This window comes from Falco punctatus (assembly GCF_963210335.1).
Source record: "Falco punctatus genome assembly, chromosome: 7".
NCBI lineage: Eukaryota > Metazoa > Chordata > Aves > Falconiformes > Falconidae > Falco > Falco punctatus.
Window position 1 is genome coordinate 70,373,388 of NC_137587.1, and position 15,132 is coordinate 70,388,519.

At 44.9% G+C, this 15,132-nt stretch overlaps 1 protein-coding gene across 7 annotated transcripts in view; it reads left to right on the forward strand.

The window, feature by feature from the left end:
- Positions 1–14,869, forward strand: part of TP53BP1 (tumor protein p53 binding protein 1) — a 34,907-nt gene extending 20,038 nt beyond the window's left edge. For 3 of the 7 annotated variants that reach the window (XM_080395424.1, XM_080395427.1, XM_080395428.1), the window contains exons 12-27: positions 1,211–1,330; positions 1,995–2,231; positions 2,771–2,816; positions 4,010–4,102; positions 5,247–5,748; positions 6,724–6,876; positions 8,157–8,449; positions 8,778–8,954; positions 9,206–9,627; positions 9,759–9,950; positions 10,460–10,663; positions 11,225–11,437; positions 11,912–12,006; positions 12,782–12,981; positions 13,813–13,958; positions 14,510–14,869. In XM_080395424.1, the coding sequence (XP_080251550.1) occupies positions 1,211–1,330; positions 1,995–2,231; positions 2,771–2,816; positions 4,010–4,102; positions 5,247–5,748; positions 6,724–6,876; positions 8,157–8,449; positions 8,778–8,954; positions 9,206–9,627; positions 9,759–9,950; positions 10,460–10,663; positions 11,225–11,437; positions 11,912–12,006; positions 12,782–12,981; positions 13,813–13,958; positions 14,510–14,721 (3,305 nt within the window). In that variant the 3' untranslated portion in view covers positions 14,722–14,869. Of the gene's footprint in view, positions 1–1,210; positions 1,331–1,994; positions 2,232–2,770; positions 2,817–4,009; positions 4,103–5,246; positions 5,749–6,723; positions 6,877–8,156; positions 8,450–8,777; positions 8,955–9,205; positions 9,628–9,758; positions 9,951–10,459; positions 10,664–11,224; positions 11,438–11,911; positions 12,007–12,781; positions 12,982–13,133; positions 13,284–13,812; positions 13,959–14,509 lie in introns of those variants that run through there. The other 4 variants (XM_080395426.1, XM_080395430.1, XM_080395425.1 and 1 more) reach the window with 3 other exon arrangements.
- Positions 14,870–15,132: the final 263 nt, after the last annotated feature.

Here is a 15,132-nt window from a genome sequence, read left to right on the forward strand (position 1 = left end):
TGAATATCTAGTGCTAGTTCTCAAATTGAAGTAACTTGACTCTGTGTTCTCATGACCTTAACTAATACTGTTTAGTTTTGGGATTTTTTGGGTTTTTTTAATACATGCTTTTTAAAATTCAGGAGTTATGTAAACTGTGACTTGCATTGTTCAAGTAATATCTTGGATTAAATCCAAAGAACAAATACAGTATTAGGAAAAAGGGAAAAGGAAGGATAGTGACAAAGATGATGAAAAACTATTTGGACCTCAGTGTGGGGAGGAAAGGGTTATTCTCTTAGCTGTGCTAAGTACTTCTATGCAATTTGGAGAGAATCCAGCCTGCAAATTACTGATACGTGATGTTGAAGGTTTGCAAATAGATGTCATGGGGTGAGGCAAAAAGGGGGCATTTTACTAGTTTTTTAATGTATTTATCTGTTAAATACTGTAAGGTCCCCACGTGGTAAATGCACCAGGTCGTGGTTTCCCTGATGGGATAGGCCACCTCAGCCAGTAAACCCTGCAGGCCCTTTATGCTGGGGGCGGCACAAGAAGGGGGAGAAGTGTGGGAGAGGACAGGAGGATGGGTCCAGCCCTTCTGGTGGCAGCCTGCAGCTGGTTACGAAACTGCAGCGTCTGTTTTTTCTCTTAAAGCTTACTTTCCAGGCAAGTTTCTGCTATCATTGTCTAACCCTTAATTGACTGCTACTAATTGCTCAAGCTCATAGGTGGCTATCTGAGGTGTATCTGCTGACCTTTTATCCAAGGCTGTTTGATGATGAAGCATCCCTCTGTGTAAGTTTCAGGTTATTAATTCAGGCAGCACGTAGCTCTGCCAGTTCACTTCTGTCCTAACCTTCATTGATGTTTCTGGCCTCATCTGCCTTTTCTGTGGAACATCCTGAACATTTCTGAAGCAAAGCTGCACTCTATAAAAACCCTAATGCCGTCAAGATATTTAGTCTCTCTTTTATCTAGCACCTGGGGACAGCTACATCAGGTTGACCACAGCCCAGATTTTCATGGAGAGCTATTTTCCACACAAAATGTGAGGAAGATCAGTTAGAGCAGCTGTCCTGAAACCAGTAACTGTTCAGGGGAGTTTTGTACAGGACGGCACCAGGGTTATGCTTTTCCCCATTTCTGCAGCCTAGTGAACCTGTGCTTTTGATGTTTGAACCAAAGTAGTCCCCTGAAATTAGTGATCTTGGCATGCTCTGTCTCTTAGGAACCCCGTTTCATTTTACTTTGCCGAAGGAGGATGATGTCATTCAGCCCTTGACCAGCATAACACCACCTCTTACTGGCCAGCTTAAAATGGGACCCAGAAGACACAGCACACCAATTGGTGAGTTTGACCCAAATGGCTCTGAGCTGCTGTGGAAGCCTGTTTGGAAGCTTTTGAATCTGGATGTGGGATCTGATGGGGACAGCTCAAACCTACCTTGGCAAAAACCATCGCTGCTCTGTGGGGAGGGCTCAGCTCTTCTCCACACTTCCCTTGTGATGTTCTTTCCTCGGTCTCTGGTAAAGGCGTTTGCTCCCCGAGTATGGGGTGGTATGGAATGGGTCTTCCTTGCACTCACTGCGTTTTGCGTACAACTCCATTAAAGAATGCAAAAGACTCCTGAGTAGTGAAGGAGCTTAAGATTGTAGAAATCTCTTAACTCTAAATCTAAAAGAATATTGTTCCCAGTATTCATCGTCTTTTAGGAGGACTTTCTCTGCTAGGTTCACATACAGCACCCCTGCCTTTGCTGGATGAAAGGAAGTGTGTAATTCTGCTTGGGTAGTAGCAAAGTATTCTGTCGCAAGCTGAGGAAGATACCTGTGCTACAGAACTTTAATGCTTCAGAACTCTAGATAGGAATTTCCACTACTGCCCTGTTGGTAATAATGCATGCAGTGAAGCATCTTCAAAGCAGAACTGGGACCTGAACCCCAGAAATGTGAATGACAGTAGCTACTTTTTGTTTTACTTTTTTTGTTGTTGTTTTTTTTCTGATTTTCAGTGGATGATAGTTGCCCAGACAGCACTATAGCAACTAGTGATGTTACAGCAGAGGGCACAATGGAGACCAACAATGTCACCTTGGAAAGTGCAGTGGTATCAGCAGATGTGTCAGAAGTGTGTGAGAAAGGAGAATCTTGTGTGGTTCCTGAGGCTGATGCAAAACTCTCTCTGCGGATGAACCTTGTTACCCCTGTGAATGATGGGAGCGAGGAGTCCCCGCCATTCAGCCTGGAAAGTAAGAGGATGGAGTCTTGAAACATACAAGTTGTACTCGATCTCGACCCCAACTCTAAACCTCTTTGTGGAATTCCCTGAAACAGTCTCTGAGTCTCTGTAGTTATTCTATTTTTTTTCCTTTTTGGGGCAGTGCCACTTAAATTTGTTTCTCTGTTTCTGCAATGCCCTAAGCAAGGATGGAATGAGAGGAGAGGCCTTTGTTGCAAGGAAAGCTGTTTTGAGCAGACTAAAAGTTGTGATGTGTAGCAGCAATGTCACAGGACAAGAACTGGAGTTTGGTTGTATTGGGAGGGAAATTATTTTAAAAGTGTAATCTGGACAAAAAAGCTTGTTCGCATTTTAAGCAGAACAGTGACATTATCTAATAGTCTAAAACCTGTAGAAACTCAGGTCTGTGATAAGTTGGGCAGGGAGGCTTGGGCACCCTTTGTCCAGTGTTACTCAGCCTCTCTTCACTGAGTGTTGGGGGGCTGGGAAGGTGCAGGAGAGTCTGTTGAGGTGACACCAAAATCATCCTTCCCTTCCTTCTTGTTTTAGAGCCTACAGCCAGCGACAGGAAAGACGGATCCTCTGCTGCTGCCAGGTAACTGCACAGAGTTAATACAAAGGTCAGGGTAGATCCTTTTTCCACTTGTTACTAGCAGCAGGGAAAAAAATATTAAAATGAGACTCAGAAGCAGGGAACACTTTTAGCAGTAGCCATGACAGTGACTCTTACAGCAGGTTTTAACTACATAGGCAAGGTGAGTGCCCTGCCTGCTTTTTCACTACAGGCTTTGTGCTTCCTACTAATGTCAGCATTTTGTTTCCTCCTGATTGTAGTGAAAGCAGAAATTCACATCTTGTGCACTCCAGAATACAAGTCTGCCCTATCCACCTCTTAAATTTCAAACACGTGGTGTTCTGCTTTCTTTCCTTATCGTGCAATTTTCTGCAAAGAATCTCTGAGGAGTTCCAAAAGAGAATTATCTTTCTGATATGAAGCTGATGAAACATAACCAGGTCACCAACACACTGAAATGACAGTTTTAACACATTGACCAAAACATAAGTTACTTCCTTGGTCTTGGATTTATATTTATGTATCTTACCTCACATTTAATGCCTAGCATTGCTTGATTTTGGCTTTTGGGGAGTATGGTTTGTAAGTACTAATAAGAATCTCAGTCAGAACACAGTGACCTGTAGCCATCTGAACAAAGTACAATGGTTTGGAGTGAGAAAACTTTGAAATAAACTGAGTATCTCTTGTCACAGGGTTGCATGCTGGGTGGTAATCATGCCTCAGTGCGGAGGATGAGTGGCACTCGTTCCTCACTGGCTGAGGATGAGTCGCCTTTGTAGGTATAGGTTGAACTTACCTCTCAGGGTCTGCTTCATGACTGTCATTCCCAATATTTCTGCCGTGTCATGAAAATCCTGAGAAGTAAGCCATAAATGGTCTAACTGTGTCCCCTGGTGGGTACCAGAGGTAGTGGATGGTGAAAGTCCAGGTGGCACTGCAGTTTTCCACACTGTATTTTCTGGAATGGTTACATTGCTCTAGGCTGTTAGGGTGTCTGCAGAACTGACAGAAATGCTTATGAAATTGCAGCTTGTTTCTTGACCTTTGAGACTGACAGTCTCACTCGTTCTGTGGCTGTGTAGGTCAACAAGCTCAATACCAGTTGTTGCTTTCCCAAGGGGCTAGAGAACTCTTTGTTTTGCTGTATAAGGGATTTTCTCACTCCCTGATGCTTTTTTGTTTGTTTGTTTGTTTTAAATCTGCACTGCTAGCTCCCAGAAAGCATCATCTGTGTTTAGTCGTGTCTGTGAAGTTCGTCGAGAGGATGAGGCCAGAGGTCATGGTCTTTCCACTTCTCCGTTTAGGTAACTCCTCACAGTCTTTGCCTGCCAGTCCTGGTTGGATTTATATGCACATGTGCATTTTCTACATCAAAGAAATTGCACTAAGTCATATTCTTTGGGTGACTTAGAAGGTTGGGGACAGTGGGGTAAGTATAATAAGTACTGTATGTTTGTATCTCACATGGTAATCGGAGTTACCTTTCTGACGGAGCAGCTGTGTGATTCCAGCTGGCTAACACGCTTCGGGAAAACCTGAGGCTTGAGAGAACTGAGATCATACTTAGAGCTGCTGAACTACCTTTTCTTTCTCCTGTTTCAAGATCTTCGGACCTGTTGTGTTTGTTACTGTTCTTGCTATTGTCTCCCAAGTCCATCAATTTTTGCTGTCTCCGGTTGCTTTGAAAAGGACTGTACTGCTGCATATGTTATGGTGATCAGGGCGCTGGCTGGAGGACCAGGTGTAGAAATCCGCTTCTTCAGTGTTTTCCATTCTGTCTTTTGATGGGGCAGTGAGGTCTTGGTCTATGGAGAAAGAGTAACCTGTATTTCAAGAGCATTGAACGGTTGTACTGAAGACTGTAATGAATAGGGAGTTCCAGTGCTGGGTGATGTATAGACAGAACAGAAGATAGTCACTCCTCAAAGTCCTCCAGTGCATGAGGGAAGGTAAATGTATACTTCTAGTATGGCTCTGTATACAGTCCTATATAGTACCTGATAACAGGGTACAAATCTTGACAGGGCAGACAAATTAGACATTAGGCAGCATTTGTATTTATGCTCCTGCCTCTTCTCACTAGATGTGATTACCAGTTTCAAGCCTCAAGTGCTGAAGCAGTCTGTAGCAACTTCAAGATGGCATGACTTCCAGAAGCATGTTGCATAGTTTGTGCTTGCTGTGCGGAGCGTAGATTGCTTTATTAGTGTTTTGAAAAGCACCCGGTTCTCTACAAGCATCAGCCATTCTTCTTGCTACCATGTGCATCACTTGAGAGATGTTCAAAGTTTTTTTTATAACTGGGGACTCAGAGAATTCTGTGTAATCTGAAGTAGCTGAATGACAGGGTGATTTGTTTTTTTTATAGTGCTTTTGCTTGAGTGACAGCACATTGGTTGTCTTGCTCTTTTAATCAATAATTTTCATTTGTATATAACTGGTTTGCAGGGGGAATCTGTTCAGTTTTCCTGGCATGCAAGAAGATGCTGAATTCCATAAAAAGCCCAGTGCTCAGCAGTACCAGCAACACAAGGCAGATGAAAGTGGTGGGCAGGTCCTGATTCCTCAGAGGATGCCACAGGACTGCCATCAACAGCTTTCTGGGGCAGAGGACGGGGAACCTGTGGAGACTGGTATTGTAAGCACTCAGACGGAAGAGGGGAGAGGAATGCAGAAGAAACCAAGTAAGGCTGTTAAAACTGATGAAAGCCAAGAGACGTGGGCAAACACCAAAAATGAAGGGATTCAAACTACAGCAGACTGTCTTTTTACCCCAACAATGGTTACAACAGCAACACAAACATCAGAAGAAATCTGTAGGCAGGTGGATGTGGGAACCAGTATGTCTGGGCAAAGACCTGGGCGACAAGATGCAAATGTCCAGACTGAGGAGAGTGGGGAAAAGCTTGTGAACGCCGCTGGAGAGGACACGGATTCCCTGCACAGTCAGGTGGGATGGAGGCTGCCTCTGTTTAATTTTACTGCTGTAGAACAGTAAAGTGTTCCTTCAGCCAGAAAATTCACTAGAAGTAGTTTCTATGTTGAAAAAAGCCCAAAGACCACTTTAAAGTGTTAACGTCGCAAGCTTTCCTGTGTCAACTGTACTCAGCAGCTGAGGTAGCAATACTCGGTGATCAGCGTAAGCTTGGGAAGTAGTCATCTCCATGTTAATTTTCTGGAAAAATATGACAAGTTCTGGTTGCTTGGTTGGGTGGGGGGGAGGGGGGGTTTGTGTTTTTTTTTTTTCTATCCAGATGTGGTTACCGCTGTAAAAAAATACTTTTATTGATTGGAGAGAGGAGTTGCATGAAATTCTAAATGTGGGGTTTGATGCCTTCTCTGACAGCTTGTTCTGCCACTCCATCCAGTCTCAACAGATGAGCACATGAGGGGAGAGCTCCTCCAGAAAAACGTTGTAACAAGATTAATAAATTTGAATTAGTATTTCAGAAAGCATTGCAGACTCAAGAAAAATCACTGCTTTGCAGTACAGCTTGTATATTTTCTTGTGAACACAGAGCTAGAAAAATAATTTTCTCTAAACTTGATTTAAGAGTAGTGCATCCTCTGGGGAACAGATTAAGAGGGCTGTAAATATGCAGTGCAACACTGGTGTGTTATATCTGAGAGTCCACTGAAAGAAAAAGCATCAGAAGCCATGCTAAGCAAGTTGCTGTTTCCTTCTTGGACTCCTGTGATTTCCCTTCCTCTACCTGTCAGCACATCAGCGAAATGTGTTCAGCTCTCCCTTATTTAGGGTCATTTGTGTTGTTGCATCTAATTTGTAACAAGATGCTGAAGGGTTCCCTACCCCAGTACTTGAAGGTGATATGAAGAAACCGTACTGCAGAGATGGGTCTAACCAGAAATGACTTGCTTTTCATTGTGGTCTATTTTTGTTTTCCATTTATCCTGTTTATTACAGGGAGAGGAGGAGTTTAACCTTCTTCACCCACCCAAAGGCCAAGTTCAGCATCGCCACATGAGAACTATTCGAGAAGTGCGCACTGTTGTTACGCGTGTTATAACAGATGTTTACTACGTAAATGGTGCAGAGGTGGAACGAAAGGTAGTTGAAGTAAGTTCCTATTTTCAGGGCTAAATGTACGGATATGTTGACTGAAAAATAATCAGAATGAGAATGTGTTGTGGCTGCAGAAAAGAAGTTGAGTGAACAAGTGAGTGTTGACAAACACTTCCTCGTGAGCAAACGTGTACACCATTTAGTGCACGGCGAAAGCTGTGTACTTGTTGCTGGTGCGTTTCATGCCCATTGCTGTATTCTGAAGACATGCTGACTTTTTCTTCTTCCCAAAGAACTGAACAAAAGACTTTACTATGTGCGTCCAACTGTCTTAAAATTCTTGGGGTTTTGTCAGAACAGATTTCAGAATGGGCAGAAATTCTATTAGTTAGCAAAAATCACTTCTGCCTGTAAAATTGAACCATGTAAGGTCGTTTAGCCTGTTTTGCAGCTCAGCGTCATTTTTTTTAACAGCACTCTTTTGAGTCCTATGGACCAGATTCTATATGAGGTCTACAAAAAGCAACTTAACACCCACCCCCCAAATAAACAAGCCAATTGTTAGCACACTTGTGTTGGTGTATGTCCATTCATTAGGAGGAAGATCTTCAGGGAGTTCCAAAAGATTGCTGACAAATGCTTATTTGATCTGCACAGTAATCATATCAGCCTGCTAGCAATAAAATGTTATCGCTATTCTGCTATAAAGGTAAATAATGTAGGAGTCTTGTGCTGTGTGGTTACAGTGAGTTACACAGAAGGATAAATGAGTTCAGTGCAAAGGTTATACTTTCACTCCTGACACTGCACGTGAAATTGCTTATTGTAACAGTAAAATGGAGAATTTTCCTGGAATATGCTTACATAGGTTGTGTAACCACAATCATATAACCATTTCCAATTTATCTACCAACATTTGACATTGCTATTTTGTAGATACATATTTTTATATCCATAAACTTCTATGGCCCCAAATGACCAGCTGCCTGAAACTGATCTTGGATTATTAGTAACCAAAGGCTGCTAGTGTCTCATGTATTTGTTGTGCTCTTACACTGTTGAAGGGTGGGAATCATTCGAAGCCTGATGAATTTGCTGCCAACCAAGCTCTGTCCTGATGACTGATTTCTTAATGTGACTTATTTATGCAGAGCAGCTACAGGCCTGTAGCGAGACATGCTGCTCACCACTGATCAGTCCCGACTCACACCTGCATGGCTGTCTTCAGTTTCATGAATGTGGTCTCAACTTGTCTGCACTTTTGCCTGGTGATTGTAGAGCTTCCATCTAGCAAGTGCATCACCTTTGACAAGCCTCTTTTTTTTTCTCTCAAGGAAACCGAGGAACCTGTAGTAGAGTGCCAGGAGTGTGAGACTGATGCATCCTCCTCTAGAACTGCAGCGGGCTCGTCACTGACCTCGGGGGACCTTGGTGATGTCAGCTCCTTCTCATCTAAGGCATCAAGCCTCCACCGTACATACAGTGGAGCAAGCAGTGGTCACTCTGCCACACACAGCAGCAGCGGCAGCTCAGGGCGAGGCACTGGAGCTGTCAAAGGGAAAGTGTGTGGGGCAGACACTGGAGAGTTTGCTTTACCTGTCGGCAGAGGCATCTTAGGAAAATTAAGGTAGGTGCAGAGCCTTGGGAAAGGAAGAACAGCTATTTTGCAGAAGTGAAGAGCTGGCTTGGGTGGAGTGTGAAGTAGGGTACACCCTAAACCAAGAATTTTCTGGGAAGGATCTAGCAAGATGAACAGAAGTAAGGGGATGGTCTGCTTTCCCATCTGTTTTTTGTAAGGAGTAGTTTGTTTCCTTGAGAGGTGTTGCTTTGCCTAAGCTCTTGACAGTTTAGCGGCGATGAGGCAAACCTCTTGACCAGTAGTGAGATTACAGAGAAAATGGGGGTTACTAATGAGCTGGCTGCTTTTCAGAACAGTTAACTTGTAAATTCTGTAGCCCTAGGAAAGGAGCTGGTCAGCCAGCATCTCCGCTCAGAGTCAGCCAGCCGGGAGCACTGCCTTGTGAGGAAGAGGATGATTCTATGCCTGGTACTCGTCAGGGTGGCAGAGCACCTGTGACACCTCGTGGGCGAGGAAGAAGAGGCCGCCCACCATCTCGAACAACAGGAACAAGGTACCCTGGAAAAAGGAGACTGTAGCTTTCATTTGTTGCCCAGGAAGAGAATGGGGAGCTGCTGTCTTAATGTGGCAGAGGAAAAAGGGGTACTGGCTGTTTCAGTAGCTAATTTTTGGTGATAGCACATAGCAGCTGCAAGCATCTCGCCCAAGTATTCTTTGTTTAGTAACTGTATTTCCTGATCCTTCTGGGAGTGCTTTTCTCATATTTTTTTTTTCCTTCTGGGACTGCTTTTCTCTTTTCTACAGAGATTTAGCTGGACTGACAGGTGTGGAGGATCTTTCAACAATAGCATCGCCTGAGGAGAAATCATTTACTCGTTCAGTTCGCCTGCCAGATGGAGGGGAGAAATCTGACACTTCTGGCTTCTGTGCCTTACGTCGAAGTGACTCTCCAGAAATCCCATTACAAGGGGTGACTGGTCCTTCGGACTGTGCAGACTCATCCTCTGGGAGCAGCTTTGTGGGCCTCAGGGTTGTAGCAAAGTGGTCCTCAAACGGGTACTTCTATTCCGGAATGATTACTCAAGATGTTGGGGCAGGAAAGTACAAGCTACTCTTTGATGATGGATATGAATGTGATGTGCTAGGAAAAGATATTTTACTCTGTGATCCTATCCCACTGGAGACTGAGGTGACCGCACTCTCAGAGGATGAGTACTTCAGCGCAGGTAAGAGCAGTGCTTGAGCTCCATCCCCGGGTTTTCTGAGTTGCCGAATGCGGTGGGAAGTGGGTGCCTGTCCGGGAGGATGAGAAGCCTGGGTGTAGCTGGTTAATGGGTGTTACTCGCTGTCTTGCCAGGTGTGGTGAAGGGACACCGGAAGGAGTCTGGAGAGCTATACTACTGCATTGAAAAGGAAGGCCAGAGGAAGTGGTACAAACGAATGGCTGTTATCCTGTCTCTGGAACAAGGAAATAAGCTGCGGGAGCAGTTTGGGCTGGGTCCTTACGAACCTGTCACCCCCCTGACCAAAGCAGCTGACATCAGTCTCGGTAAGGGGAGGTGCTGTGGAGCTGCTGGCTGTGCTGTTCTGCGTCTTGTTCCTTTGAGGTGCTTCTAGTTCCTGACCTGAATTGCCAGTGTTTAAATCATTCTGGGTATTCAGCAGTGCTTTCGGTACTTTATAATGGGATCTTAGAGATCCTTTTATTGTTTTGCACCTTGCTCAGAGACTTACTGGTACAGACTGGCTTGTGGAGAGTGGCCTGCTTCTACAGCAGGGGTGTTTGCTGTGCTCATGTGCGCGTGGTGGATGGCTGATATCATACAGGCTCTTCAGCAGTACTGGGAAGAAGACAGAGACAGATGGGCAGAGTACAGGGCTTGAGAAGAAAGATATACAAGCGAGAGAGTTGGGGTTTTTTGCTTGCTGTTCTCTGCCAGAGCGTAGCAGTGTGTACCTTCTAGGTATTATTGAGTTTAGCCACCCCTGTACGGGTTGGATGAAAGCTTGTGGATTTAGGTGACAGCCAGTGACTGAACTCTGCATGCTATATTACAGATAATCTTGTGGAGGGGAAGCGGAAGCGGCGTAGTAACCTTGGCTCTCCTAGCACTTCCAGCAGCAGCACAACTCCCACTCGTAAAGGGCAGGAGAGTCCACGCATCCCACCAGGCACGCTATCTGGGAAAAGGAAGCTTGTTGCTTCTGAAGATGAGAGATCCCCAGCTAAACGTGGCCGCAAATCAGCAATGATAAAGCCTGGTGAGAACCTTATTTGCTGCTCTTAAACTTGAATTCAGCTATTGTTTTCCTCCCTGGTATTTCTGTAGTTGATCTTTCCACTTCCCATAAGCAAAAAGTAGATGAGATTGCGTGTTTGGCCTGCAGGGTTTGAGACTGGACGCATTCAGCAGCCAGAGATATTTTTAGCATAGTTTGAATACTTACTGCCGTCTTTTCAGTTCCGCCTTTTACAAATGTTCTGACCTTAATGCTGTGATCTGCCTCTCTCCTTTCTTATCCATTTAGTCAGTCCTGAAATGCCTGGCTGGTAAAGGGACCCTTTGCAACAGTAAGTGTTGTTTCAGGATGCTGATGCTGTTGAACATTGTCCCGTTAGTCATTCAGGTTTTGATTTGAAGATTCTTTGCATCCAGAAGGGTAAAAGGTCCCTGCCTATCTTAGTGTAATCCTAACCCAAAACCCTGCCTCCCTCTGTCCCCGCAAGTGAAATAACTGAAGTTGAACGTATCTCAAATCTTACCCAGGGTCTTTGGGCTGCACTTGACCTCTGAGGGCCATGGTGCTTCTGTCTCCCTGCAGGGTCTGTGAGAGCCGGAGAGTTTGTAAGCAGCTGTGAAGGTGTAGATGCTGTAGATCCCCCAGTACTGGAGGACCATCATGGACCCTTGCCCCAAAATAAGACCCTCTTTTTGGGCTATGCCTTTCTTCTCACCATGGCAACACCCAGTGACAAATTGGTCAATCACCAGAAGCAATCAGATGGTCCCACAGGGAGCAGTGAGGAGGAAGAAGGTGAGGCAAATCTTACTCATTGCATTTCCAAGTGGGATGCTATGGCTTTAGGAAAAATGCTGGATGCTGTCTGATCAGGCATTTCTGTGAGCGTTTGTTTTACCCTTTTGCTCTTTAATTCTTTGCAGAAAGGATCTAAAGTGCAGTCTTTGATTTAGAGAATTTATAGCTAGAGATGTGGCAAACCTCAGTGGTGAGCATAGGACTGCTTAGCAAGTTAAGAGTGTGAAAATTGGTGAAATCAGCAGTCTCAGAATGGTGTAATAGGAGAAGAAAGGTTTTGAGAGATAAGGGGTCGTGCTGGGAAATACAGGACTTGAAAGCATGAATGGGTTGCTCCAGTTTGCCTTTGTTTCATGCAATGAATTGCAGCATGAGAAAAGCGACAGGGAGGAGGGCTGTGTCGATTGAGGAGTGTATGGACATATGCAGATGGATTGTAGCCAAAATCTGAACTTTCTGTTTCTGCTGTAGAATTTTCAGAGATGACTCCGTACGACAAACATTACATAGCCCAGCAGCTGCGAGCAGGAGCTGGCTATATCCTGGAAGACTTCAATGAAACCCAGGTAAGGGCTCACTCAGTGATCTAGAACGCAAGTCACTGAGTAGTCGAGATTGGAAGGAATCACCTTGTCCAACCCTCTTGCTGGAAGCAAGATCGAATAGGGTGGATTGCTTAGGTCCTTGTCCAGTCAGGTTTTGAGTATCCTCAAGGATGGCAACTCCACAACCTCCCTGGGCAGCTTGATTGCACATTTGACCACCCCCAATTTAAAACAAAAAAAAAAACAAAAAAAAAAAAAAGGGGGTAAATGGAATTCCCTGTATTTCAATCTGTACCTGTTGCTTCTTGTCCTTTTAGTGGATAACACTGAGGAGAGTCTGGTCCCATCTTTTGTACACCCTCCTATTTCCTCTTCACCTACCAGATCTACTTGGACAACTAGTTTCATTTTGTGTCACTTTTACTTAAATTTAGATTTTTATTAGAGAAGGTAAATTGTCCTTGGAGCATCTTGCCTGAGGGTGCAGGGTCTTCTCTGGTGACTTGGTGAGTCTCAGAATAAAAGATGAATCTTATCTCTTGTCTGAACAGGAAGAGATAGTTAATGATAAACTACTAGGCAGTTTTTGCCTGTGAACTGCGCAGCTTGGAATGGGTGATTGTTATAGGTACTCCTGATGCTGGAATTGGTTTCTCTAATTTACCTTTCACATAAATAGCTGTGAGAATTGGGGTTTCAGTTGTTTTCTTCTTAGAAGCGTTTAGCAGCTGGATAACTTCTGGGGCTTTTTGCAAGCATTGTTTCCTGTTTACATGTCTTTTTATTTCCCCTGAAGTGCAGTGCAGCATATCAGTGTCTTTTAATTGCGGACCAGCATTGTCGAACTCGGAAATACTTGCTGTGCCTTGCCAGAGGGATCCCTTGTGTGTCTCATATCTGGGTCCAAGATAGCTGTCATGCTAACCAGCTTCAAAATTATCGGAACTACCTTTTGCCAGCTGGTTACAGCCTCCAGGAACAAAAACTGCTAGAATGGTAAGCGCCACATAACCGTGATCTGAGTCCACACACCAAGGATTTACTCAGAATTGTTATGCTTGAGAGGCTCTTGAATACTACAAGTACTGAAGGTGTCCCTAGTACTGCTCCCCATGCTTTCCCTTCCATCTGTTTCCTTGGATTTACAGTGACCTCTAATGCCAAGGTACATTTGAGTGCCATATACACAAAAAAGTCTCCTGGGAAGTAAGAAAGATGTCAGTCTCCTCATGAGGAAGACGGAATTCAGGCAAGGCTTCCCACACACTTGGCTGACTTCTCTAATTGCTCAGAAATGGATAAAGGAGAGCAATACTACTGCAATTTCCTTTTCCTTTGGTACGTTTTGGAGCCAGCTTCTGCGTTTTCTATGGAGTCTAATCCAGTAGGTCTGTTCCGAGAGAACAATTGCTGGGTCAGGCTCCTCAGGCAAGGTGAGGGGTGGACAAAAGCAGTTTGTAAATCTCTGTGGGCTTCTGGGCAGGAGACTAACGCCTGCCTGCTCAGCCCTGTCCAAGTGGAGGCATTTTGGGTATGCACTGCAGCGGTGGTTCAGGATTGAGGAGGAGCTTAGCCTAACTTTGGATTTCCGCTGCTGCACACACATCCCACCAATGTTGTCCAGCTCTGTTCTGCTATCTGTAGACAGAGGATAATTGTTCCAAGTATTTCAGGAGGGGTGGTAAGAGAGCAGGTCGTTGTATGCAAGATATTAAAAGAACCAATATGGGAGCCAGTCAGGTAACTAGGAGTAGTAGATAATGGTCCTCAGAGTCTGAGACTGCTGGGCATTCTTAGCAGTCTGTGTTCCTCTTCTTCATTCTGCAGGCATCCACGAGAAAACCCATTCCATAACCTGAAGGTTCTCCTGGTTTCTGACCAGCAGCAGAACTTCCTGGATCTGTGGTCTGAAATCCTCATGACGGGGGGAGCAGCATCTGTTAAGCAGCACTACTCAAGTGCTCACAACAAAGGTACTCACTGGCCCGTTTCTCAGGCCTAGTCGTTGGGAATCCTGTACCACTGTGGTCCCTAGCATGGTTTGAAAGCATTTTTGGTGGCTCACAAGGTAGGCTGGAAGCATAAAGGCAAAGTGCAGACACCAGCGCTCTGCTTGAGTGTAATCTGGAAGATGTATCTGCCAGAGGAGGTGCTGCAGCAGTTCAGGACACAAGCCATCAGCTGCCAGCCTCTGGTGAGGGGGAAACAGGCAAGAGTAGCTCCTGGACCTCCTGTAAGCCACTAAAATTGTGCTCCCTTGTCCTTCTCCCTCTCTGTATGGGATGTAGGCCCTGGTACTCGCAGCCTGAGGTCAGGACCTAGTGATCTGGTCGTGCCTGTAGTGTTGGCTGCTGGTTTTCTGTTCATTCTATTGGGCTAGAGGGAATCTCTTACTCGGAAAGTGTAAAGTATGTTTGCACCTCTTGAATTCACTGGCTAGGAATGAGAGGATGTGGAGGAGATTCATAGTGGTGAAACGCCCTCCTCTGCTGCTGCAGAGATCCATTTTCTTCTCACCTGACAGGTGCCTGTCTTTCCTTCCGTGCAGATATTGCTTTGGGTGTTTATGATGTGGTGGTGACTGATTTTTCCTGCCCAGCTGGTGTCTTGAAGTGTGCAGAAGCTTTACGGCTGCCTGTTGTCTCGCAAGAGTGGGTGATCCAGAGCCTTATTGCTGGGGAGAGAGTAGGCTACAAGCAGCATCCAAAATACAAACATGACTACGTCCCCCACTAAAGCATTGCCCTGCTGTCCCACTGTTGTGCAGACCGTGTTTTAATCAGATTTTAAATGTTTGTGTAATTGGACAGTGTGCATGGATTACTGTATATAGTTTTATCTGCTGGACTTTTATGATGAAATAAATGTTCAATCTCTTGTGGTAGCTGCTGGGACTCCTCATTTATCTGTCTAAACTTACTCTAGGGCCACATTTCCAGACGAGGGCAGAGAAAAGAAATGCCAATGTTTCTCTGAGCTGAATAACACTGATATTCTACTTCCAATAAAGGCTGCCCTCGACACAAAGTCAATTAGAAAGGAAAGTAAAGCGGTGGTCTCAAGCGACAGCCTGTATTTCCAGAAGCGAGTACCCTATGACCAAGTTCAGGGCAGTAGGACTTCCCTTTGTTGGAAGAGTAGCGTGTT